This window comes from Xiphophorus maculatus, chromosome 1 (genome assembly GCF_002775205.1).
Source record: "Xiphophorus maculatus strain JP 163 A chromosome 1, X_maculatus-5.0-male, whole genome shotgun sequence".
Taxonomy (NCBI): Eukaryota; Metazoa; Chordata; class Actinopteri; order Cyprinodontiformes; family Poeciliidae; genus Xiphophorus; species Xiphophorus maculatus.
In genome coordinates this window covers 10772814-10797875 of record NC_036443.1, presented here as the reverse complement: position 1 = coordinate 10797875, position 25062 = coordinate 10772814, and the positions used below count along the sequence as shown (strand labels likewise).

General features: G+C 35.0%; 3 protein-coding genes across 5 annotated transcripts; all 3 read right to left on the bottom strand.

Moving 5' to 3' along the window:
* Window positions 1–567: 567 nt before the first annotated feature.
* LOC111609325 (complement C1q-like protein 2) lies at window positions 568–8340 on the bottom strand. Of its 2 annotated transcripts, XM_023337150.1 has the most exons (12): window positions 8027–8340; window positions 7875–7916; window positions 7746–7787; window positions 5647–5730; window positions 4918–5049; window positions 3298–4821; window positions 3170–3211; window positions 2921–2983; window positions 1780–1851; window positions 1475–1558; window positions 1254–1385; window positions 568–1157 (listed from the first exon to the last, which is right to left on the bottom strand). In XM_023337150.1, exons 6-12 carry the CDS (start codon window positions 3530–3532, stop codon window positions 859–861), a joined length of 927 nt encoding a protein of 308 aa, XP_023192918.1. In that variant the 5' UTR covers window positions 3533–4821; window positions 4918–5049; window positions 5647–5730; window positions 7746–7787; window positions 7875–7916; window positions 8027–8340; the 3' UTR covers window positions 568–858. The 2 variants fall into 2 exon arrangements, with proteins under 2 accessions (XP_023192918.1, XP_023192927.1); XM_023337159.1 differs by lacking the exons at window positions 568–1157; window positions 1254–1385; window positions 1475–1558; ... (1 more) ...; window positions 2921–2983; window positions 3170–3211 and having other exon boundaries at window positions 4252–4821; window positions 8027–8320.
* Window positions 8341–11061: 2721 nt separating this feature from the next.
* On the bottom strand, window positions 11062–17892 carry LOC111609329 (complement C1q-like protein 2). Of its 2 annotated transcripts, XM_023337182.1 has the most exons (6): window positions 17606–17892; window positions 17454–17495; window positions 17325–17366; window positions 14435–14629; window positions 14283–14324; window positions 12427–14195 (listed from the first exon to the last, which is right to left on the bottom strand). In XM_023337182.1, the coding sequence occupies exons 1-6, from the start codon at window positions 17853–17855 to the stop codon at window positions 14083–14085; spliced, it is 684 nt and encodes a 227-aa protein (XP_023192950.1). In that variant the 5' UTR covers window positions 17856–17892; the 3' UTR covers window positions 12427–14082. The 2 variants fall into 2 exon arrangements, with proteins under 2 accessions (XP_023192944.1, XP_023192950.1); XM_023337176.1 differs by lacking the exons at window positions 12427–14195; window positions 14283–14324; window positions 14435–14629; window positions 17325–17366 and adding exons at window positions 11062–11790; window positions 11872–12003; window positions 12337–12420.
* LOC106700310 lies at window positions 11062–24737 on the bottom strand. The gene is made up of 8 exons (XM_023337168.1): window positions 24477–24737; window positions 24325–24366; window positions 24195–24236; window positions 23012–23074; window positions 21803–21886; window positions 21403–21534; window positions 21049–21325; window positions 11062–11513 (listed from the first exon to the last, which is right to left on the bottom strand). The coding sequence occupies exons 1-8, from the start codon at window positions 24697–24699 to the stop codon at window positions 11507–11509; spliced, it is 870 nt and encodes a 289-aa protein (XP_023192936.1). The 5' UTR covers window positions 24700–24737; the 3' UTR covers window positions 11062–11506.
* Window positions 24738–25062: the final 325 nt, after the last annotated feature.

Sequence of the window (25062 nt, the reverse complement as noted above, 5' to 3'; positions counted from 1 at the left end):
CTAAGTAGTTGTTCACAGGCTGACCAATTGTTTGGCACATTTTTAGTCCCTGGTTATTGTCCTTTACGTTTATTTAAAAAGCTGCTGTCTCGCCATTTCCTATCTTGCAATGCACGCTAAGGTTTTGAGAAATTCCCCCTTATGTGGGTCAAAAGGTCAGGAAATGAAAAATATTCTGTAGATTGCTAATTCTTGTCGGGTTTTTGAGTTGTGTGAGTTGCTTCTGACGTGCTTCCAATGTCAAAGTTATTATGTACTGGAAATTAATATAAAAGTGTCCTGCTTTTACATACCTGCTCCCCAGATATGTTACTTGTCTGAGACAACTTGTTTTGTTCGAATGGTTTCACCAAAGGATTAACTGAGCTACTGAATATTTAATAGCACTGTCAGTACGGTTTTCACTTTTAAAAGTTTAGTTCAAACATGTCAGTCTTGCTTTAAAGTGAAGGTTATGTGTATTCCTCATACTTGTGCACAGATCAGCCTTCCCTCCAGATCAGTGTAACCTTTGAGAAACTCAGCCCATTTTACAATTTTTTAATTCAATCAATATTAATGCAGTTTATTTCAAATTCAATCAAATCAAATCAAGTTATACATACAGTAAACAGTACAAAAATCCCACTGTTATAGTGTGAGTTATACTTTGGTGTATATGGTTTAAGATTAATATTTTGTCATTCTGATGATATAAAAGTTATCTGCAAAAAATACCTTATGGAAATTTAATCTTAATACTACTGCCCCCTTTGCGAAGTAAATTTACATTTTATTTGTGCCATTTTGTCTTCTGAGCAGTATGTTTATCTTTTGTGTACATTCACACAAAAGAACCATAACCCTACTACAAATCACTTAGCATGCATCATTGCACAAAGGAAAAAGTAGAAGACCACTGAATGTGGTATAATGCAACTGATCATCAAAAATCCTTGTATGAGCCCTTTGAAGCAAATATACAACGTCTCCACCTTCTAACAGGAACGTGACAGTGTTAGCAGAGTTAGCGCCGAGTGTAGTCTGATGTTCATATGCCATAAAAATGTACTCTCCATTCTTGACCAGCACAGCACCGGAACCATGTGAAGGATGTCCATGTCCATAGATGTGGTAATTAAAGTGGTAGACACCTCTCACTGGAGCAGTGAAAAACCCTGTAGGAAATTGTATTTTATTTTAAAACCAGTAATTCAGTCCACTCTAATGTTAATATTGCATAAATAAGTGTTTTGTTAATAAAATTGCAATACCTGTATTTGGGTTGTAGGCATTCCCAACATTTGAGACAACATTTCTGAAGATCAAAGACGTGTATGCATTGAAAGGTCCAATGTCCCCTCCACCTGAGGCCATTAAGGAGGCTGAGAATGCCACTTGTTTCACTGAAGAAGAAAAATATTTTTGTGTGCAACAGCTCTTGAGACGGTTATGAGTTTGATCCAGTGTTATGACAACCAGAACTTGAACAAACCTTCTCCTTCTCTCTTCAGAACCTCCACCTGCTTTTGTGTTGAGTTTGTTCTGATATTAAGTTGCTGTAGTTCATCTCCCTGTGCTGGAATTAGAATGATAAAAGGTACTGAGAAGTAAATCAGTGAATTTACTGCAGGCAACGTTGTTTTATGGATGATTTACCAGCACCACAATTAAAATGAAAAACTTTACAATGGTACATCTAAAGAAATATAGCTTAGACATTATGATGGAAGAAAACTTTATCGTTCTCTTTGATTTTAATTTTTGATTTGGACACTAAAATAGTTATAACTCAGATACCTTGGTACTCCAGCTTTAGCTTATCCAACTCAGTCTTTTGCGATTCCAACTCCTTCAGCTTTGCTTCTTGTTCTAAAACAGACAAAAAGACACAAAATGTTAACTAGTTTCATGCAAAAACTAATAAAGAACAAGACAAAATGTTAGTGAATTTGTTCTCAGGTCAAAATATCTTTTCAGGAAAGAACATTTTCATGGGCAAAAATAAATTCAAGCTTTCTTATCAAACATAATTCTAAAGGTTATGATCATTTTGAGTAAACCATTTTTGTGACTTCTGGAACTTAAATGTAAATATGGTCTTAGTGTTAGAAAATACAGCATTGTCTGTCTCATGTCTGTCGTTTGCGATCAACCATAATTCTGTGTAAGGATTTTCCTACATTTGATATGCCACAATTGTCTTTATTTTGTTTTTTTGTATTTCTAATGGATGAAAACTAAATCACTGATCACAGGAATAACCTAGTTTCACTTTGAGCTCATGTTAACCATGTGTGCTGAAGCCACATGTAAGCTTTAACTAATTGTGCTTTCACATGTTTTTACCAAACTCTCCAAAAACACAGAAAAAAGCAGCTGCCAGCCACATCCCCACATTCGGCCTTGTTCCTCAGAGTCCCTTTGAACTGCGTGAGAACTGAAGTGTGACACAGAAGGGATGAAGACTTCTGACGCTATAAAAGTACATGGCAAAAACCCTTTTTTGTAAAATATAGAAATATCAACCTTTTTACTAACATTGCTACAGTATGTTGTACACAGTTGCTGGTTTTCTTGTGGTAAGACACTGTGACTGTAACTGATTGGATAAAAACAAAGCCACAACATTCAAGTTTCCTCTAAAGAAAGGTAGAAATTGTCGTGCACCATCATCATTCAGATCATATCTGTCTATTTAATCATAGACAGATATGATTAAATATAATATTTAATCATATATTTCAACCAAATTTCATCTGAATTCAAAAATGTTTCTTATTAGATCAAATGTTGCTATTTGATTAAAAGACAATAAATAAATCCATTTCAAAGTCTATAGATATTTTAATTGCGTTCCACCACTAAAATGTATCATAAAAAATATAGGAAAGTTTGTATCTTAATTGTTCAGTGTTGCTAAAAGTGACAACATATATACCTTGGTATTGTTGCAGGAGCTCTGACTTTTGTCGTTCCAGTTCTTTAACCTTAGCTGATTGTGCTGAAAAAACACAGAACACAGATAAGAACAGAAGCTTGGGTGAGTAAAACCATTTCCATTTATTGGCAAAATACTATTTAAATAAACAGACGACTTGCATGTCTGCTTATTTAAATACAAGTCCCCATGTAAGATAAGAAACAATATAAATTCTCTTGTGAATTTGCACTATGCATAATGTTATACCTTGGTACAATTGCTCCAGTTCTCTTGTCTTTGTTGCTTGGGCTAAAATAGAACCAAAAGTTGTTCTTTGGTTCAAGTTTATTTAACGCGGTTTGGTAAAGTCAGGTTTTAAAAGTGAATTATCATACCTTCATTTTCTTTTTGTAAGTACTCCATGCCCACCTTCAGTCCTGCAACTGATGCACTCACCTCTCTTAGGACAGCATGGATGTCATTTGAACAGACTTGCTGGAGGGTAGAAACAGTTCCTGGTTCTGTACCTGGTGAGTCAAGTTGCTTTAAATGTTCAGCACCTTTAGGCTCATTCTGTCCTTGAAGCTGAACTGTTGAAAAAGAAAAGACTAGCAAAAGAAATAGAAACATCTTCTCTTTTCTCGAGCCTTAAGGCCTTGCAGTTCACGTTTGAGGCGTTGAAGCTGACTCACGTCTAAAATATCTTTTCTTTGTCTGCGAATGGCCAGGTAATCATTACAAGATGTTTTTTTCCCACTCTATAAGATAGCAATTTTATCTTTGGATTTTGTCATTTGAAATTGAGCTTGCAACCATCAAACACAAACTGACATGCTAGACACCATCTTCTAAAAATAAAAATAAAATAAACATTTTAAAACGAGGGAGGGATTTTGGAGGGATAATACACATTATATAGATTATATACTGTATATAGTAATGTTGATTAACATGCAGATTATGTTTCTGATAAGAGTTTGATTTCTTATTGTAAATGAATAAACCAGGATTAGGGAGCAAAGTTTAACTTGCATTTGCTTCCTCAATATATTGTCTGTGTGATGTAAGGAAATGAAAACATCAGTGACCTCATACTGATGAAATATGGTTCAAGCTCCATCACTAAAGCGGTGAGTGGATTTTCCGTTTTCAAAGGTCTTTACGCTGCTCTGGGGAAATGGCCTTTTGGTTGACTTCTTTCTCTGATTGGCCATTTAATTGTATCAAATTGATCAGGTACCATATCATCCATTACTTTATAGTCAGAATAAGTTTGAAATTTGCCCTGCATCACAGCACTACTGCTTGCACATATTTATAGACAAACAGAAAAAGTACACGTTATAAGATGAGCTGATGATGGCATTCCACATATTTATTTCAATAAAACAATACTACACTTAGACCATACTGTCAAAACACACACATATATATACATTTTTTAAAAGTAAAGTAAATCAAGACATGAAGATGATGCAACAGTACGGCTGAATTTAAAGGCATCACCCAAAACATATTAAACCTCAAAAGAAAAGAATTCACCAACATAATTTTCTTTGCAATAAGTGTCAAGACAAAACACCATTCACAATTTGCAATATTACTGAGTTTGTTGAAAATAACATAGTTTGCTGCTCACATGGTGAAAAGCAGGTGACCACTGAAGGTGGTATGACGATTCTGACTGTCAGAAATCCTTGAATTTTCGTACTGACGTATAAACACAACATCACCAACCTCTAAGAGTAACGTGGCAGCATTACCAGCAGCAGCTAAATGTGAAGGCTGGGTTTCAGTGGCAATGAAGATATGCTCTCCGTTCCTCACCAACACTGCAGATACAAAATGTGAAGGACTTCCTGGTCCACATATGTAGAATTCAAAGTGGTAGGCTCCTCTCACTGGTGCAACAAAAAACCCTGTGGAACATTTTGTTAATGCTATATATTTGTCAAAACATTTATGTGAAGAGTGCAAATGAAAAATAAATTGAAAAAATATACACAATTCAGTACCTGAGTTTCGGTTGTAGGCATTTCCAATATTTGTAACAACATTTCTGAACACCAGAGTTCTAAATGTGTTAAATGGTCCAAAAGTGTTCGAACCCGAGTCCAATAAAGATGCTGAGAAAGCCACTCGTTTCACTGAAAGACAGTAAATTATTTGTATTTCAGCACTGCTGAAATATAAACATATTTGTGTTCTTTGAAATGAAATGATAATCAATAAGGGACAACAATACTTTTTAGTTAATAGGGAAGATAAGAAGAAGGTGTATTAAATGTGTGCAAACACTTTCAGCAGATGGCACGACCCTTCTGTTCTTCTTAAACTGACCCTGCTGGGATGTGAGGCTCAAGGAAAGAGAAAAATCCCTACAACTACAAAGCAGTACAACTTAAAAGTTGCTTTATCTTCCACAAGCTTGACTTGAGCAGCAAATTAGCTTTACAACTTTATATGTCGTCAGGATGGTTTCCTCTGAAAATCAGAATAAAACATCCAGCCTGATTTATCTCTTCTTTGAGAGATTCACTGCCATGTAGAAAAACAGAATGAATCCACAGCTATAGCGTTAGCAGTTGATACCATGCAGTACAAAAAAATGTAATCTAACTGAAATGGTACCATGGTGAAAATGTTTTTTTTTTTGTTGTTTGTTTTTAATAAAAGAGGGCTGTGACATGACCTATATGAATGCAACTGTAATGAATAATGATTCTGTTTTTGAATGTACAAACCTTCTCCTTCCCTCTTCAGAGCATACACATGGTTTTCAGTGATTTTTGCCATGGCTTTAATGGTGATCAGTTCTTCTTCTTGAACTGAAATTATGCAAGCAAAAAAGTCAAAGTGAAAAACAAACAAAAAATGTTAAAAACATAATCCTTTCATGACTTGTGCAATGAAACCCTGTCAACTGTTTGGAGGGGGAAAATAATCAAATTCTTGTCCTTGTTGTCCTACTTGGCACTTTAATATACTGTATAAGACATAATATAAAGACATGTTATCAGAAATTTCTTTTGAAGAGTTTATGGCATGAGAAAAACGACTCTAACATGCTGACCAAATGCGTCACTAGATAGCTATGAGTCACACAGGCGCTATTGCATGGAGGTAGACTTTAACTTTAAGTAGGTGTTTGTCTGTCTGTCCATCCATCTATCTGTTGTTAAAGAGTGCTAGGAAAATTGAAAATCTCTTTCCTCTCTGAGTCCACATCATAGGTACAGTAAATACCTTGGTTTACTTGGTGTCTCATAGATGATAAAACAAGATGTTGTCCTTATTGTATGTTCCTTTTGTAAATCAGTTTATCATTATCTAAATACATTGGTGCTGTTGTTTTAGATTTTCCAACTCTTTCTTCTGGACTACCACCTCTCTTGAATTGAACAGAACAAAGTTTTATCATGATATTATTTGATAATAAACATTTAGATAAAAGCATTGCTTTTATGGAGGTTGAAACAGTCAAACAAAAATTGACATGAAGGCTACCATCATCTAAATATTCGTTAACATTTTTATTGGAATATAATAGTTTGAAACACCTTTATTTATGTTAATTATGATGATTTTCAGCTTACATAAAATGAAAATATAACATTTTGAATTAGAACAAAACCTCATATTGTAATTTACTGCAGAAACGTGATTAAACATTCAATTAAAATCCATACAAAATGGCACATTTTCTTGCGCTCTTCAGTAAATATGCTTAATTTTGCTTAAAAATTGTATTAATTAATTTATTAGAGATTAATCTCTAGTTATTCTTTATTAAAGTTCCTTTTTTGTTCCAAATTAGGCATTCATTCAACTGCTTTTAAAGAAAATAATAGCTGAAATGAACAATCTTTTTAAAGATTTGATTTTACTTTTCTGAATTAGTAAAATTACAAACACTTGGACTTGCTGATATAAAGCTGATCATGGGTCTAACCCAGTATTGTACTGACCAAACCAGCAAATCCGGCTGTCAATATTTTACATTTTAACATCATCAAAACATTATGTAAAAATACAACCTTCTGCAAAGTTTGATTATGAGTCACAAAAATAAAACCTGATGGCCAAAGAAAATCAGATAAGTTTCCTGCTCACATGGGGAGAAGCAAATGGCCACTGAAGGTCATAAATTCTTGCCTTCTGCCAGAGACGCACAAAAACAACATCCCCAGATTCTAAATGTAAAATTACATAATTAGCAGGATTAACAGAATGGGAGGGTTGCCCTTCATATGCAGTGAAAATTTGCTGCCCATTCTTGACCAGCGTAGCAGCTGTAGGTAGTGACTTATGTCCAGGGCCATGAAGGTAGAACTCAAAATGATAGACTCCTCTGATGGGTGCAGAAAAAATCCCTGTCAAAATTTTATATAATTATTGGTGGGATTAGTGAGTCATTAATTAGACTTTTGTCAGACTTTTGAAGGAAAGCAACTCATTACAGATGAATACATACATCTGTGTACCTGTGTGTGGGTTGTAGGCATTCACAATATTTGTTAAAACATTTCTGAAGACCAGAACTGTTCCTGTGTCAAATGGACCTACATGTCCTTGAGCATCTCCAGTGAACACTGAGGCGGAGAAAGCCACTTGTTTCGCTGACATAGAGAAAGCAGTTGTTTTGTCTTGTGGCATTTTTGTAGATGTTTAGAGATCAATTGAAGATAAATTTCTGATAACTTTCTATTCTATTCTCTTCTGAGATTTTGAAAATTGTTTAAATAAACCTGCTTTGTCTTTCCTTTAACCTTTATTGGAAAAAGAAATTGTTTTAGTGTGTCATTTATTACATAAAATGATTTATTGTTAGAGTTATAAATACCTTGGTACTGCTCCTCAAGACTTCTTACTTTTGTCACTTGCTCTAAAATAGTAAAGACCCAACAGACAATCCATATTAGTTATAAACAATATAATGCCCTTCTTATGCTAAATGTTGCCTTATAAATACCTTGGTATTGTTGTTTTATCAAGTCCAGTTCTTTTGTCTTGGCTGTTGCAGGAGTAAAATAAATAACAATGAAATGTGACTATTTGAATATAAAGACTTCAGTTTCATACAGCAGTGATTTCTGGAAGCCTTCCTTGTCCTAGTTCACATACCTTCATTATCTTTCTTTACGTACTCCATGTCAACCTTCAGTCCGGCCAACGATGCGCTCATCTCTCTCAGTACAGTATTGATGTCTTGTTTACAGGTTTGCTGATTATTTGTGAGGTTTTCTGTGTCTCCTACCTGTGATCCATTTTGCCTTACATGTGAAATTATTTTACTGTTGGAGTCTGGCTCAAGCAGAGCTGTAGAGAGACCACAAAGTAGTAGCAAAGCATGAAAAAGCATCAACATCTCCATTGTCAGTCTGTCCCTGGTGGTCTACTTGGTGTTTTCTGCCTTAACCCAACCCTTAAATAGTTTCTTTTGGAATAGTTGAGTAACCCTGACCAAATTGTTTTTCAACACATGCAATCAATAGGACCTGAAACATTGGACTTTAGACATTGTTTGTCATTAGCAAAGGTTCTGTGGCAAATATCACAGAATTGTATATTTAACTGTGCGTGGGGGGGAGGGGGGGGGGTGCCTGCGTGTGTGTGTATATGCGTAGGCGTGTACAAGTGATAAGATTTAAAACATTGAACTTGACTCTAAATGTAGCCTAGACGTAAAGTCAAGCTGGGAGACTCTCTTCAGCCTACCAGCATCATTCAATTTCCCTCCTCCCACCTAAGCCAACCAGCACCAGATTGTTGCTCCGCCTCAGCCAATCACCACGCAAGAGCTCCCTGAAAAGGCCAAACAACCACGGACTTTGATCCACCTCCTCCTCGTATCCACCCTCATCTTCCTGGACTCCTTCCAGGCTCCATCCTCCAGGCTCTGCTCCACATAACATGTCATTATTTATCGACTGATAAATAACTTTAGCAACTTTTAACGTTGCTTTAAAATGCAACTTTGCTTTAAAAGTGTCATTATTTACCAAGCAATGCAAAGTTCATACTTTTAATATACTTTTAATGCAATTTTGCATTCAAAGTGTCATTATTTGTTAAATGACAGTTCATGACAACAATCTTATTCATGAAGACTCTTTCATGTTCATAGCAGGTGTTATGTCATGTTTATGACAGTTTCATGTCTTATGTACATCTCTTTAAATAAAGTGTTACCCATATGGATATGTTGCTTAAAAATCAGCTTGTTTATTCCATTATGATAACCGTTTGATTTTGTCTTGTAAATAAATAAACTAGGATTTGGGAGCAAAGTTTAATTTATCTTTGCTTCCTCATTATATCTTTTGTGTGACTCATAAGGAAGTGAAGAGTTCATTAATGTTTGCCCACCAAATATAAATGACCTTTTTTACTGATTAAATTCAGTTCCAGTTCCACCAGTGAATCCTTTACCTCTTTTACAGTTACCTACACTGCCTTGGGGAAATGACCTTCTGGTTGACTTTTTCAATGATTTACCTTTTAATTAAATCCAAGCTGCTCAAATAAATTAATCTGATACAATACAATATTACATTGTCTGTCAGAACAAGTTAGAATTTTGCTCTGTATCGTAGCATTATTGTTTCAGCATATTCAAACAGAAATATCCACCCCATGGAAAACCAACTACTTTGTATGGTAAATGGCTGTAAATTAGCCGTTATTTGTTGTCACAGTAACATAATAACAATAATAATAATAATAATAATAATAATAATAATAATAATAATAATAATAATAATAATAATAATAATAATAATAATGGAGACCCAGCAATGGATGAAGTTTCTGTTTATGATTATCACCATATGACCAAACTAATTTTCTAATTCCTATCAAAAATATTGTGAGACTGATGTTCATTTCCCCATGGTTACCATTCACTAGAGATTCTATTAAAACACATTAAAATTTCTTCCAGTAAAGAATTTGCTGTAAAAAAAGTGAACGTTTATTATTGGTTTTCTTTTGCCTCATGTTGCTAAAATAGACACAATAACATTTTTAACAAGAAATCCACCATTCATGGCTGCTGAGAATTGGTTAGATGTAATAATACCAGGGAAGCAGAATGTCTAAAACCTCTAACAATGTAAAAACATTGCTTTTTTTTTAAACTACAATGTAAAAAGAGATTTTTTGAACCAACTTAATTGAATTGCTTCAACTGGTAACAAGTAATTCAATTAAATTTATCCAACTAAATGTTCTAAGTGTAACCAATTCAACATATTGTGATCATCCAACTCAATTCGTTAAGTTCATCCAGCTTTTAAGTTTTAAAAAGTACTCTAAAAAGTGTATTTGAAACAATTAAGTTCAATGCTGCATTCATATCTGATAGCTGATGTCATGACCAAACTTCCCAAGGGACAGATCCTTTCATTCTGCTGTGGTGGTGCAGCGGTTAAGAACGACTCTTTAGGAAACTGTAGTCCTTGATGTGGCTGTTGCAGGTTCGATTCCAGCCTGATAACATGCTGCATGTCTTCCCACTCTTATTTATTATTTTGATTCAACTATCTTCTTTTTTCAGTGTAGAGGACTTTTGTAAAAGTAACTTCAATCTGGAGAGACTCAGACGGAGATGAGAAGACAATTAGAAGAGTTTATTGACAAACAGAATTTAAAGTCTTTGGCGCTCGGGCCCCGGCTGGGGATAACGGTTATCGCAGCGTTAGCGATAGGCTTCAGATGAGCATCCCCGATGCTGTTAGGAACGTCATCCCCCGGGGCCCAGCACTGGTGGTGGAGGTTGAAGAAGGGTGCGGGCCTCAGGACCGGGCGAATGGAGGAGAAGGGGTGGTGGTGGGTTGAGCTCGGCTGGAGAGCGAAGGACGCCATGAATGAAGGTCCTTATCAGCTGGGACTTGGTCGGTGATTGGACGTGACGTGGCTTGGTCCGGCGTTGATAGGTTGACGATTGTGGGCAGGTCGCTTCAATTAACGGGTCCCGGTGGGGATAAAAGAGTCTTCCAGTTTGAATTTGCGCCTAGGCTTCATTTGTTAAAATATACATGTAAAATTATTAAAATTCTAGCTGTATTTTCAGTACAATGTGAGTGATAATGTAATTTTGGATATTTTAGTGTTTTAGTTTGGAACAACTTAAAAGTATGAGTTGACTTTCTCTGGAATTTAGTTAAAAAGATTTGAATTATTTATTAGACAAAAATAAGTGATTTCAGTAAGTGTGACTTAAATTTGTAATATTAAATACACTTAATGAATTAAGTTCTAAAAACTTAGTAAATTTAGTTGGATGATCATAATTTACTGAATTGGTCAGACATAGGATATGAAACTGGCATTTAACTCAATTGTTTCAAGAAAGTCCAAGTAAAAAGTTCCTTTAAATTAATTAAGTTAATTTAAGTTAGTTAACTTTTAAGCTAATTGAACACAAAAAAGTAACTTGTCATCACTACACCAAATGAATGAAGTGAGATTAATGTAAATAAGTCCATAAAATTAACAACAGCCAAAAACACTTTTTAGAGTGTAAAGTATGCATTCAGTTCAGACATATGGTTATGGTGATACAACGTTTTCTTCTTGAAGAAAATCAGCACTGCTTGATCCTCACATGGTGAAAAGCAAATGACCACTGAAGGTTGTGTGATGATTTTGGCTGTCATGAATCCTTGAGTTTTCCCATTGACGCAAAAACACAACGTCTCCAACCTCTAACAGCAAGGTGGCACTGTTACAACCATTAACACCGAGAGAAGCCTGATGTCCATATCCGATAACGATGTGTTCTCCATTTTTGAACAACGCAGCACCTGAACCATGTGAAGCATGTCCATGTCCATAGATAAAGAACTCAAAGTGGTAGACTCCTCTCACTGGTGCAATAAAAAACCCTGGGGAACACATTTTTATGTTTTAGTTCAATTTTGTAGTTTCCATAAATAATACCAATCATAATGTATAAATTCTGGTACCTGTATTTGGGTTGTATGCATTTCCGATGTTTGCAATAACATGTTTGAAGACCAGATTCGTCTGTGCATTAAATGGTCCAACGTCTCCACCACCAGAGTCCATCAAGGAGGCTGAGAAAGCCACTCGATTCACTGTGAGGTCAAAACTTAAGTTTATTAGGTTTTAATAGTTACTTATGATCTAAACAATCATTTGTTTTGAAAAACATTTGGATCTACATTAGTCCATGTTATCTTCATAACATTTAAGACTCTTCTTCTTTAACAAGATCAAATTAAATCCTGAAATCATTTAAAACTTATTAGTATCCAAACAATTTAAAACATGAAGAACTTTAGTTTAGTTTAGTTAACTTTGGTTTAGTTAACAAAATATATAGTTTAGTTTAGGTAACAATCCTATCAGTCACCTAAGGTGATTGATAGGATTGTTGCAACAGTGAGTTTATTTTTAAATTCACAAACCTTCTCCTTCTCTCCTCAGATTCTCCACTTTATTTTCAACGTTGTTTGCGTTGACTTTAACACTGATTAGTTCTTCTGCCTGAGCTGAAATCATACAAATAAAAGAGTCATGGTGATCACTGAATCATCATTGTCATGATTTTATTAAATTATTATTTTAGCTGAAACCCACAACATGCTTAGTTGGTTTGAGTTGTTCAATCTGACTGGGTTTGAGATGAGAGAAATTGGTTGGTGTCTCATAGATGATAAAACAAGATGTTGTCCTTATTGTATGTTCCTTTTGTAAATCAGTTTATCATTATCTAAATACATTGGTGCTGTTGTTTTAGATTTTCCAACTCTTTCTTCTGGACTACCACCTCTCTTGAATTGAACAGAACAAAGTTTTATCATGATATTATTTGATAATAAACATTTAGATAAAAGCATTGCTTTTATGGAGGTTGAAACAGTCAAACAAAAATTGACATGAAGGCTACCATCATCTAAATATTCGTTAACATTTTTATTGGAATATAATAGTTTGAAACACCTTTATTTATGTTAATTATGATAATTTTCAGCTTACATAAAATGAAAATATAACATTTTGAATTAGAGCAAAACCTCATATTGTAATTTACTGCAGAAACGTGATTAAACATTCAATTAAAATCCATACAAAATGGTACATTTTCTTGCGCTCTTCAGTAAATATGCTTCATTTTGCTTAAAAATGGTATTAATTAATTTATTAGAGATTAATCTCTAGTTATTCTTAAATAAAGTTCCTTTCTCGTTCCAAATAATGCATTCATTGAAATGCTTTTAAAGAAAATAATAGCTGAAATGAACAATCTTTTTAAAGATTTGATTTTACTTTTCTGAATTAGTAAAATTACAAACACTTGGACTTGCTGATATAAAGCTGATCATGGGTCTAACCCAGTATTGTACTGACCAAACCAGCAAATCCGGCTGTCAATATTTTACATTTTAACATCATCAAAACATTATGTAAAAATACAACCTTCTGCAAAGTTTGATTATGAGTCACAAAAATAAAACCTGATGGCCAAAGAAAATCAGATAAGTTTCCTGCTCACATGGGGAGAAGCAAATGGCCACTGAAGGTCATAAATTCTTGCCTTCTGCCAGAGACGCACAAAAACAACATCCCCAGATTCTAAATGTAAAATTACATAATTAGCAGGATTAACAGAATGGGAGGGTTGCCCTTCATATGCAGTGAAAATTTGCTGCCCATTCTTGACCAACGAAGCAGCTGTAGGTAGTGACTTATGTCCAGGGCCATGAAGGTAGAACTCAAAATGATAGACTCCTCTGACGGGTGCAGAAAAAATCCCTGTCAAAATTTTATATAATTATTGGTGGGATTAGTGAGTCATTAATTAGACTTTTGTCAGACCTTTGAAGGAAAGCAACTCATTTCAGATGAATACATACATCTGTGTACCTGTGTGTGGGTTGTAGGCATTCACAATATTTGTTAAAACATTTCTGAAGACCAGAACTGTTCCTGTGTCAAATGGACCTACATGTCCTTGAGCATCTCCAGTGAACACTGAGGCAGAGAAAGCCACTTGTTTTGCTGACATAGAGAAAGCAGTTGTTTTGTCTTGTGGCATTTTTGTAGATGTTTAGAGATCAGTTGAAGATAAATTTCTGATATCTTTCTATTCTATTCTCTTCTGAGATTTTGAAAATTGTTTAAATAAACCTGCTTTGTCTTTCCTTTAACCTTTATTGGAAAAAAAATTGTTTTAGTGTGTCATTTATTACATAAAATGATTTATTGTTAGAGTTATAAATACTTTGGTACTGCTCCTCAAGACTTCTTACTTTTGTCACTTGCTCTAAAATAGTAAAAACCCAACAGACAATCCATATTAGTTATAAACAATATAATGCAATTCTTATGCTAAATGTTGCCTTATAAATACCTTGGTATTGTTGTTTTATCAAGTCCAGTTCTTTTGTCTTGGCTGTTGCAGGAGTAAAATAAATAACAATGAAATGTGACTATTTGAATATAAACACTTCAGTTTCATACAGCAGTGATTTCTGGAAGCCTTCCTTGTCCTAGTTCACATACCTTCATTATCTTTCTTTACGTACTCCATGTCAACCTTCAGTCCGGCCAACGATGCGCTCATCTCTCTCAGTACAGTATTGATGTCTTGTTTACAGGTTTGCTGATTATTTGTGAGGTTTTCTGTGTCTCCTACCTGTGATCCATTTTGCCTTACATGTGAAATTATTTTACTGTTGGATTCTGGCTCAAGCAGAGCTGTGGAGAGACCACAAAGTAGTAGCAAAGCATGAAAAAGCAGTCAAGGTAGAGTTCAGTTTTATGCATTTACATCTGTCTGATTTTATTTAAAAACTCAATTGTATACATATGAATTTAAATAAATTATCTACATAGTCTAATCAATTCTAGATGTATGTATTGAATGTAATTTTAATATATACTAATAAAGTTTGAATAACTGAAGTTGTAAAACAAACAAGATTCTGGTATCAAGATTTTTTGTGATTGGTTTTCCTTGAAGTTATGAGATACAATGTCCTTCACCAGTAGGTGGCAATAAAGTTGGCTGCCACCCATCTTAAGATGGTAAAAGAAGAAGAGGATGTACTCTTCCCAGCACTCAGGTTCATGTGATGGATATGCGACTGTGGCTCTGTGGGTAGAGTTGTTATCTTTTGATCGGAAGGTTGTAGGTTTGATTCCAGCCTTCTTCTGCCACATGTCTGGGGAAGGCATTTAACCTCACATTGCCTACTGCAATGAGTATAATGTGAGAATTGAACTAGTGTAAAGTGCTTTGAGTGGTCAAAAATGATTGGAAAAATGCTATATAGTTCATTTACAACCAGCTTCCTAACAATAACCAACCGCTTTGACTCCTTCCAGTCTGGTTTCCAGTCTCACCACAGCACAGAGACCGCCCTCGTAAAAGTGTTCAATGACATCCATATAAATACGGACTGTGGGAGAACCACAGTGCTGGTTCTGTTGGACCTCAGTGCAGCTTTTGACACTGTTGACCATGACATATTACTGAATCGACTGGAGAGTTGGGTCGGACTCTCTGGTCCAGTGCTTAACTGGTTTGAATCCTACATAAAGAACAGTGATTTCTTTGTTTCAATTGGAAACTTCTCATCAAAGAGGTCAAAGGTCACATGTTTAGGTACCCCAAGGTTCAATCCTAGGACCCCTCTTATTCAATATTTATATGCTCCCACTAGCTCAGGTTATAACAGGAAATAATATTAGCTACCATAACTATGCAGATGCCACACAGCTCTACATTACGATGTAGAGCTGTGTGACTCAGAACCCATCCAATCACTGAACAGATGCTTAGAACAGATAAATGTGTGGATGTGCCAAAACTTTCTCCAGCTGAACAGAAACAAAACTGAAGTTATTATTTTTGGACCTAAAGAGGAACGATCTAGAGTTATAGATCTAGAGTCAACGCACAGCTTCAGTTATTACAACTGAAAACCAGCGATCAGGCCCGAAACCTGGGAGTAGTGATGGACTCTGACCTGAACCTCCAGAGCCACATAAAGACAGTTACAAAGTCGGCCTTCTATCACCTGAAGAACATTTCCAGGATTAAAGGACTAATGTCTCAGCCAGATCTAGAGAAACTCATCTATGCGTTCATCTTCAGTCGTACTGATTATTGCAACAGCGTCTTCACAGGTCTGTCCAACAAATCAATCAAACAGCTGCAGCTGATCCAGAATGCTGCTGCTCGCATTCTCACTAAAACCAGGAAGATAGAGCACATAACACCAGTTTTAAAGTCCCTACACTGGCTCCCTGTAGCTCAAAGAATAGACTTTAAAATACTGTTGTTAGTTTATAAATCACTGAACGGCTTAGCACCACAATACATTAAAGATCTGCTGTTGTTGTATCAACCTTCCAGAACCTCTCAGGTCTTCTGGTTCTGGTCTGCTCTGCATTCCCAGAACCAGAACCAAACGAGGAGAAGCAGCATTTAGCATCTATGCACCACAAATTTGGAACAAACTTCCAGAAAACTGTAAAACAGCTGAAACACTGACTTCTTTTAAATCTCAACTGAAAACCCAACTGTTTAGAGTTGTATTTGAAATGTAATCAATTACAAATTTATTGATGGAACTTGACTTAATGATTGATTCTATGTTGCATTGTGATTCTGTGTTTGATATGATGTAAAGCACTTTGAAATGCCTTGCTGCTGAAATGTGCTATACAAATAAAATGTGATTGATTGATAATTAACCAAATGGAAAGAAATTGCATTAATGTGATGAATTTCAATTAATTTCTTTATTGCATAAGCATAAATGACATGCTGTAATCAAACAATATAGTTTATGTATTTGAAATAAATACACTCATTAATTTAATATAACTATACTTTAATAATATCAAATACATAAACCTAAGGATTATGCAATTAAAATAAATAGGCTTTATTACAGTGATTAATATGAATCATGTAAGGTTTATTTGATGGGTTTGCACTAAAATTATCTTAAAATGGTAAATGAATGATAAATGGTTGTAAATTAGCTGTTATTTAGTGTCACAGTTACATTATTATTATTATTATTATTATTATTATTATTATTATTATTATTATTACTATTATTATTACTAGTTGCAACCCATAAAAAATAAAGCATAAGCCCAACAATCATGTATTTAAGAGCAATTGAGAAATTTTCTGTTTATGATAAAACACTTTACACCCCACTAATTTTCAAAACTTGATGTTGATCAGGTAAAGAAGAGGAGAATTCAAAAACATTGTGAGACTTTCGTTCTTTTTCCCCATGGTTACCATTTCCATAAATTTAGAGCAAATGGCTACATGTTGCTTTTCTTTATTGTCTTGTATTTATTGGAAAAAAATGTTTTAGTGTGTCATTTATTACATAAAATGATTTATTGTTAGAGTTATAAATACCTTGGTACTGCTCCTCAAGACTTCTTACTTTTGTCACTTGCTCTAAAATAGTAAAAACCCAACAGACAATTCATATTCGTTATAAACAATATAATGTCCTTCTTATGCTAAATGTTGCCTTATAAATACCTTGGTATTGTTGTTTTATCAAGTCCAGTTCTTTTGTCTTGGCTGTTGCAGGAGTAAAATAAATAACAATGAAATGTGATGATTTGAATATAAAGACTTCAGTTTCATACAGCAGTGATTTCTGGAAGCCTTCCTTGTCCTAGTTCACATACCTTCATTATCTTTCTTTACGTACTCCATGTCAACCTTCAGTCCGGCCAACGATGCGCTCATCTCTCTCAGTAGAGTATTGATGCCTTGTTTACAGGTTTGCTGATTATTTGTGAGGTTTTCTGTGTCTCCTACCTGTGATCTAATTTGCCTTACATGTGAAATTATTTTACTGTTGGAGTCTGGCTCAAGCTGAGCTGTAGAGAGACCACAAAGTAGTAGCAAAGCATGAAAAAGCATCAACGTCTCCATTATCAGTCTGTCCCTGGTGGTCTACTTGGTGTTTTCTGCCTTAACCCAACCCTTAAATAGTTTCTTTTGGAATAGTTGAGTAACCCTGACCAAATTGTTTTTCAACACATGCAATCAATAGGACCTGAAACATTGGACTTTAGACATTGTTTGTCATTAGCAAAGGTTCTGTGGCAAATATCACAGAATTGTATATTTAACTGTGTGTGGGGGGGAGGGGGGGGGGGTGCCTGCGTGTGTGTGTATATGCGTAGGCGTGTACAAGTGATAAGATTTAAAACATTGAACTTGACTCTAAATGTAGCCTAGACGTAAAGTCAAGCTGGGAGACTCTCTTCAGCCTACCAGCATCATTCAATTTCCCTCCTCCCACCTAAGCCAACCAGCACCAGATTGTTGCTCCGCCTCAGCCAATCACCACGCAAGAGCTCCCTGAAAAGGCCAAACAACCACGGACTTTGATCCACCTCCTCCTCGTATCCACCCTCATCTTCCTGGACTCCTTCCAGGCTCCATCCTCCAGGCTCTGCTCCACATAACATGTCATTATTTATCGACTGATAAATAACTTTAGCAACTTTTAACGTTGCTTTAAAATGCAACTTTGCTTTAAAAGTGTCATTATTTACCAAGCAATGCAAAGTTCATACTTTTAATATACTTTTAATGCAATTTTGCATTCAAAGTGTCATTATTTGTTAAATGACAGTTCATGACAACAATCTTATTCATGAAGACTCTTTCATGTTCATAGCAGGTGTTATGTCATGTTTATGACAGTTTCATGTCTTATGTACATCTCTTTAAATAAAGTGTTACCCATATGGATATGTTGCTTAAAAATCAACTTGTTTATTCCATTATGATAACCGTTTGATTTTGTCTTGTAAATAAATAAACTAGGATTTGGGAGCAAAGTTTAATTTATCTTTGCTTCCTCATTATATCTTTTGTGTGACTCATAAGGAAGTGAAGAGTTCATTAATGTTTGCCCACCAAATATAAATGACCTTTTTTACTGATTAAATTCAGTTCCAGTTCCACCAGTGAATCCTTTACCTCTTTTACAGTTACCTACACTGCCTTGGGGAAATGACCTTCTGGTTGACTTTTTCAATGATTTACCTTTTAATTAAATCCAAGCTGCTCAAATAAATTAATCTGATACAATACAATATTACATTGTCTGTCAGAACAAGTTAGAATTTTGCTCTGTATCGTAGCATTATTGTTTCAGCATATTCAAACAGAAATATCCACCCCATGGAAAACCAACTACTTTGTATGGTAAATGGCTGTAAATTAGCCGTTATTTGTTGTCACAGTAACATAATAACAATAATAATAATAATAATAATAATAATAATAATAATAATAATAATAATAATAATGGAGACCCAGCAATGGATGAAGTTTCTGTTTATGATTATCACCATATGACCACACTAATTTTCTAATTCCTATCAAAAATATTGTGAGACTGATGTTCATTTCCCCATGGTTACCATTCACTAGAGATTCTATTAAAACACATTAAAATTTCTTCCAGTAAAGAATTTGCTGTAAAAAAAGTGAACGTTTATTATTGGTTTTCTTTTGCCTGATGTTGCTAAAATAGACACAATAACATTTTTAACAAGAAATCCACCATTCATGGCTGCTGAGAATTGGTTAGATGTAATAATACCAGGGAAGCAGAATGTCTAAAACCTCTAACAACGTGAAAATGTTTTTTAACTACAATGTAAAAAGAAATTAGTTGAACCAACTTAATTGAATTGCTTTAATTGGTTACTTGTTACCAATTCAATTAAGTTTATCCCACTCAATTTTCTAAGTTCAACCAACTTAACATATAATGATAATCCAACTCAATTCGTTAAGTTTTTAAGTTTTAAAAAGTACTCTAAAAAGTGTATTTGAAACAATTAAGTTCAATGCTGCATTCATATCTGATAGCTGATGTCATGACCAAACTTCCCAAGGGACAGATCCTTTCATTCTGCTGTGGTGGTGCAGCGGTTAAGAACGACTCTTTAGGAAACTATAGTCCTTGATGTGGCTGTTGCAGGTTCGATTCCAGCCTGATAACATGCTGCATGTCTTCCCACTCTTATTTATTATCTTGATTCAACTATCTTCTTTTTTCAGTGTAGAGGACTTTTGTAAAAGTAACTTGTTAAAATATAAATTTAAAATTATTAAAATTCTAGCTGTATTTTCAGTACAATGTGAGTGATAATGTAATTTTGGATATTTTAGTGTTTTAGTTTGGAACAACTTAAAAGTATGAGTTGACTTTCTCTGGAATTTAGTTAAAAAGATTTGAATTATTTATTAGACAAAAATAAGTGATTTCAGTAAGTGTGACTTAAATTTGAAATATTAAATACACTTAATGAATTAAGTTCTAAAAACTTAGTAAATTGAGTTGGATGATCATAATTTACTGAATTGGTCAGACATAGGATATGAAACTGGCATTTAACTCAATTGTTTCAAGAAAGTCAAAGTAAAAAGTTCCTTTAAGTTAATTTAGTTAATTTAAGTTAGTTAACTTTTAAGCAAATTGAATGAAAAAAAGTAACATGGAGCCTTGGCGAAAATTCAAACTGGGAGACTCGACCAGCTTCACCACATCATCTAATCACTACGCCCGACCGCAGCCAATCCGGACCGGAGCTTCACGCCGCTCCAGCCAATTGTCGTCCAAAGACACCTTCAAAAGTCCAAGCTACCCTGGGGTCTTCCTGCTCGTCAGCCGTGCTTCGACCCACCTCCTCCCTTTCTCCACCTTCACCATGAGGGTCGTCCTCCAGGATCCCTTGTGCTCTTCCTCTCCAAGCTCCGCTCCACCACCAGTTTCGGTCCCGGGGGGAAGACTATCCCGAGCTCGCCGAGCAGACCGCCTGCTCACGGCGATCCTCGGCTCACGGTCTTCTGCCGGGTCCGAGCGCCAAAGAAATTGTACCATTAAATCTTTTAACTGCTATTTTCTTCTCCGTGTGAGTCTCTCCAGATTGAATTGTCATCACTACACCAAATGGATTAAGTGAGATTAATGTAAATAAGTCCACAAAATTAACAACAGCCAAAAACACTTTTTAGAGTGTAGCTTAATGTATGCATTCAGTTCAGACATGTAGTTGTGGTTTCTTCTTGAAGAAAATCAGCACTGCTTGATCCTCACATGGTGAAAAGCAAATGACCACTGAAGGTTGTGTGATGATTTTGGCTGTCATAAATCCTTGAGTTTTGCCATTGACGCAAAAACACAACGTCTCCAACCTCTAACAGCAAGGTGGCACTGTTACAACCATTAACACTGAGAGAAGCCTGATGTTCATATCCAGTAACGATGTGTTCTCCATTTTTGAACAACGCAGCACCTGAACTGTGTGTAGCATGTCCATGTCCATAGATAAAGAACTCAAAGTGGTAGACTCCTCTCACTGGTGCAATAAAAAACCCTGGGGAACACATTTTTATGTTTTAGTTCAATTTTACAGTTTCATAAATAATATCAATCATGTAAAAATTCTGGTACCTGTATTTGGGTTGTATGCATTTCCGATGTTTGCAATAACACGTTTGAAGACCAGATTCGTCTGTGCATTAAATGGTCCAACGTCTCCACCACCAGAGTCCATCAAGGAGGCTGAGAAAGCCACTCGATTCACTGTGAGGTCAAAACTTAAGTTTATTAGGTTTTAATAGTTACTTATGATCTAAACAATCATTTGTTTTGAAAAACATTTGACAGAATCTACATTAATCCATGTTATCTTCATAACATTTAAGACTCTCTTCTTCTTTATCATCTTGAAATCATTTAAAACTTGTTAGTATCCAAACAATTTAAAACATGAAGAACTTTAGTTTTTAAAATCATCTTTGGTGATTGATAGGATTGTTGCAACAGTGAGTTTATTTTTAAATTCACAAACCTTCTCCTTCTCTCCTCAGATTCTCCACTTCGTTTTCAGCGTTGTTTGCCTTGACTTTAACACTGAGTAGTTCCTCTCCTTGAGCTGAAATCATACAAATAAAATAATGTAATTGTGCACTCTAAAAAGAAATGAGTTGAATCAACTTAATTGAATTGCTTTGTTTGGTAACAATTAATTCAATTAAGTTTATCCAACTTAATTTATTAAGTTTAACCAACTCAAGTTAACTTAGGAAATTGAGTACCCAACTCAATTTACTAACTGAGTTAGTACATTGAGTTTACTAACTCAATTTACTCAATATATTATGATCATCTAACTCAATTCATTAAGTTTATCCAACTCAATTTATTAATTTTTTAAAAACTGAATTCATTAAGTTGGTTTAACTTGACAAATTTAAGTCAGTCTTACTCAAATTATTTAGTTTACTTCAAATAAAGAAGGATCTCTTTTTTGGGCTCAGGCAGCCTTTACTTGAGAGTAGTTAGACAGAATACCCCTGCACCACCACAGCATGCTGGATGATACAGGATGATACAGGATCTGAAGCTTGTGTTATGACATCAGACTTAGACATAACAACAACATTGAACTTAATTGCATCAAAAATACTTTTTAGAAGAAGCCTACTCTAACAATACACTTTGTACAACAGCACCATTGAATTTAATTGTTTCAAATTAAGTATTCTAAGTCTGATGTCCGTACTTCATGACAGGGACAGATCCTGTATCATCCAGCGTGCTGTGGTGGTGCAGGGAGGAGCACAACTCACTCAACGCAGCCAACGCAGGTTCAGTTAAGGCCTGATGACCTTTGCTGTTTTCCCCCTCTGTCATTACTCACTGTAATGTTTAACTACTGTTAATGTTAATAAAGGCTGCCTGAGCCAACAGACTCTTTTAAAAGAGAGATCTTCCACATCTTTTTATTTGAAGTGAACTAAATGATTTGAGTAAAACTGACTTAAATTCGTCAAGTTAAAACAACTTAATTTATTAAGGTTAATCAGCTTAATTGAATTACTTGTTACTAGTTGAATCTGTACAATTAAGTTGAACCAACATAATTGATTAAGTTGATTATATGATTGGGATTGAGATGAGAGAAATTGGTAGGTGACACAAAGATGATCAAACAAGATGATTTCCTAATTGAATCTATTATTCCATTTTGTAAGTCAGTTTATTGTTATCTAAATACCTTGGTGCTGTTGTTTTAGCTTGTCCAACTTTTTCTTCTGGACCTGCAACTCTCTTTCCTTGACTGAAGAATTGAAGAGAACAAACTTTACAGTAACATTTAACTTAGTTAAAGTTAGCCAATATAACAATATTAAACAGTGACGTGCGGTCAGGGGAGGCAGGTGAGGCAGAGCCTAAAAGGTAGGATAGTGCTAGGGTTAAGATTACCTTAACCCTAGCACTATCCCTATCTGTTTTCATGGAAAAATAATATATAATGATAACATAATTTATATTGCTATATTAACTTTGTGTTCTGTACTATAAAGTATTTATCTTTCATTTAACTTAACCAATTTTCATTATTTTTTCTTCATAATCGCGGAATATTCAAAATATAAAATATAATATTGATTATGAGTCACAAAAATAAAACCTGATGGCCAAAGAAAATCAGATAAGTTTCCTGCTCACATGGGGAAAAGCAGATGGCCACTGAAGGTCATAAATTCTTGCCTTCTGCCAGAGATGCACAAAAACAACATCCCCAGATTCTAAATGTAAAATTAAACCATTAGCAGGATTAACAGAATGGGAAGGTTGCCCTTCATATGCAGTGAAAATTTGCTGCCCATTCTTGACCAGCGTAGCAGCTGTAGGTAGTGACTTATGTCCAGGGCCATGAAGGTAGAACTCAAAATGATAGACTCCTCTGATGGGTGCAGAAAAAATCCCTGTCAAAATTTTATATAATTATTGGTAGTATTAGTGAGTCATTAATTAGACTTTTGTCAGACTTTTGAAGGAAAGCAACTCATTTCAGATGAATACATGAATCTGTTTACCTGTGTGTGGGTTGTAAGCATTCCCAATATTTGTTAAAACATTTCTGAAGACCAGAACTGTTCCTGTGTCAAATGGACCTACATGTCCTTGAGCATCTCCAGTGAACACTGAGGCAGAGAAAGCCACTTGTTTCGCTGACATAGAGAAAGCAGTAGTTTTGTCTTGTGGAATTTTTGTAGATGTTTAGAGATCAGTTGAAGATAAATTTCTGATAACTTTCTATTCTATTCTCTTCTGAGATTTTGAAAATTATTTAATAAACCTGCTTTGTTTTTCCTATAACCTTTATTGGAAAAAAAATTGTTTTAGTGTGTCATTTATTACATAAAATGATTTATTGTTAGAGTTATAAATACCTTGGTACTGCTCCTCAAGACTTCTTACTTTTGTCACTTGCTCTAAAATAGTAAAAAACCCAACAGACAATCCATATTAGTTATAAACAATATAATGCAATTCTTATGCTAAATGTTGCCTTATAAATACCTTGGTATTGTTGTTTTATCAAGTCCAGTTCTTTTGTCTTGGCTGTTGCAGGAGTAAAATAAAAAACATTGAAATGTGACGATTTGAATATAAACACTTCAGTTTCATACAGCAGTGATTTCTGGAAGCCTTCCTTGTCCTAGTTCACATACCTTCATTATCTTTCTTTACGTACTCCATGTCAACCTTCAGTCCGGCCAACGATGCGCTCATCTCTCTCAGTACAGTATTGATGTCTTGTTTACAGGTTTGCTGATTATTTGTGAGGTTTTTTGTGTCTCCTACCTGTGATCCAGTTTGCCTTAAATGTGCCTCAAGCTGAGCTGTGTCCCCACAAGATGGAGACGTTGAAGTTGCAACCTTCGACAGCTCCATTTTCAGTCTGTCCCTGGTGGTCTACTTTGTGCTTCCTGCCTTAATCTAACCCTTAAATAGATTCTTTGACAATAGCTGATTATCACTTGACCGGATTGTAATAAAACATTAGACTTTGAACATTGTTTGTCGTTTCTGTGTGCATGTACTTACCTGCGTGTGCAGGGCTGTGCAGAGACCTATGGAGGGGCGGGGGCTCAAATTTAAAAAAGGGGCACATTGAACAAAAACTCCGTACAACAACATAGCAACAACCCATATTAATCAGGAATTTAATTCGATCCTACTATATCATTGCCATCATGCGTGGAAATGCAAAGCAAATATAGTCTATATTTTCCCCAACAGGTATAAAGTTTCTGT

What these genes read in the sequence shown, in the direction of transcription:
- LOC111609325 (XM_023337150.1), bottom strand. Translation starts at nt 3,532, where the DNA reads ATGTTTCTATTTCTTTTGCTAGTCTTTTCTTTTTCAACAGTTCAGCTT. An exon ending in CTTACAAAAAGAAAATGAAG is followed by an intron (nt 3,212 to 3,297) that starts GTATGATAATTC and finishes GTTCTATTTTAG; the next exon opens with CCCAAGCAACAAAGACAAGA. An exon ending in ACTGGAGCAATTGTACCAAG is followed by an intron (nt 2,984 to 3,169) that starts GTATAACATTAT and finishes GTGTTTTTTCAG; the next exon opens with CACAATCAGCTAAGGTTAAA.
- LOC111609329 (XM_023337176.1), bottom strand. Translation starts at nt 17,855, where the DNA reads ATGGAGACGTTGATGCTTTTTCATGCTTTGCTACTACTTTGTGGTCTC. An exon ending in CGTAAAGAAAGATAATGAAG is followed by an intron (nt 17,496 to 17,605) that starts GTATGTGAACTA and finishes CTCCTGCAACAG; the next exon opens with CCAAGACAAAAGAACTGGAC. An exon ending in TGCATACAACCCAAATACAG is followed by an intron (nt 11,791 to 11,871) that starts GTACCAGAATTT and finishes TGTGTTCCCCAG; the next exon opens with GGTTTTTTATTGCACCAGTG.
- LOC106700310 (XM_023337168.1), bottom strand. Translation starts at nt 24,699, where the DNA reads ATGGAGCTGTCGAAGGTTGCAACTTCAACGTCTCCATCTTGTGGGGAC. An exon ending in GCTAAAACAACAGCACCAAG is followed by an intron (nt 21,887 to 23,011) that starts GTATTTAGATAA and finishes GTATGATTTCAG; the next exon opens with CTCAAGGAGAGGAACTACTC. An exon ending in TCTGAGGAGAGAAGGAGAAG is followed by an intron (nt 21,535 to 21,802) that starts GTTTGTGAATTT and finishes TTGACCTCACAG; the next exon opens with TGAATCGAGTGGCTTTCTCA.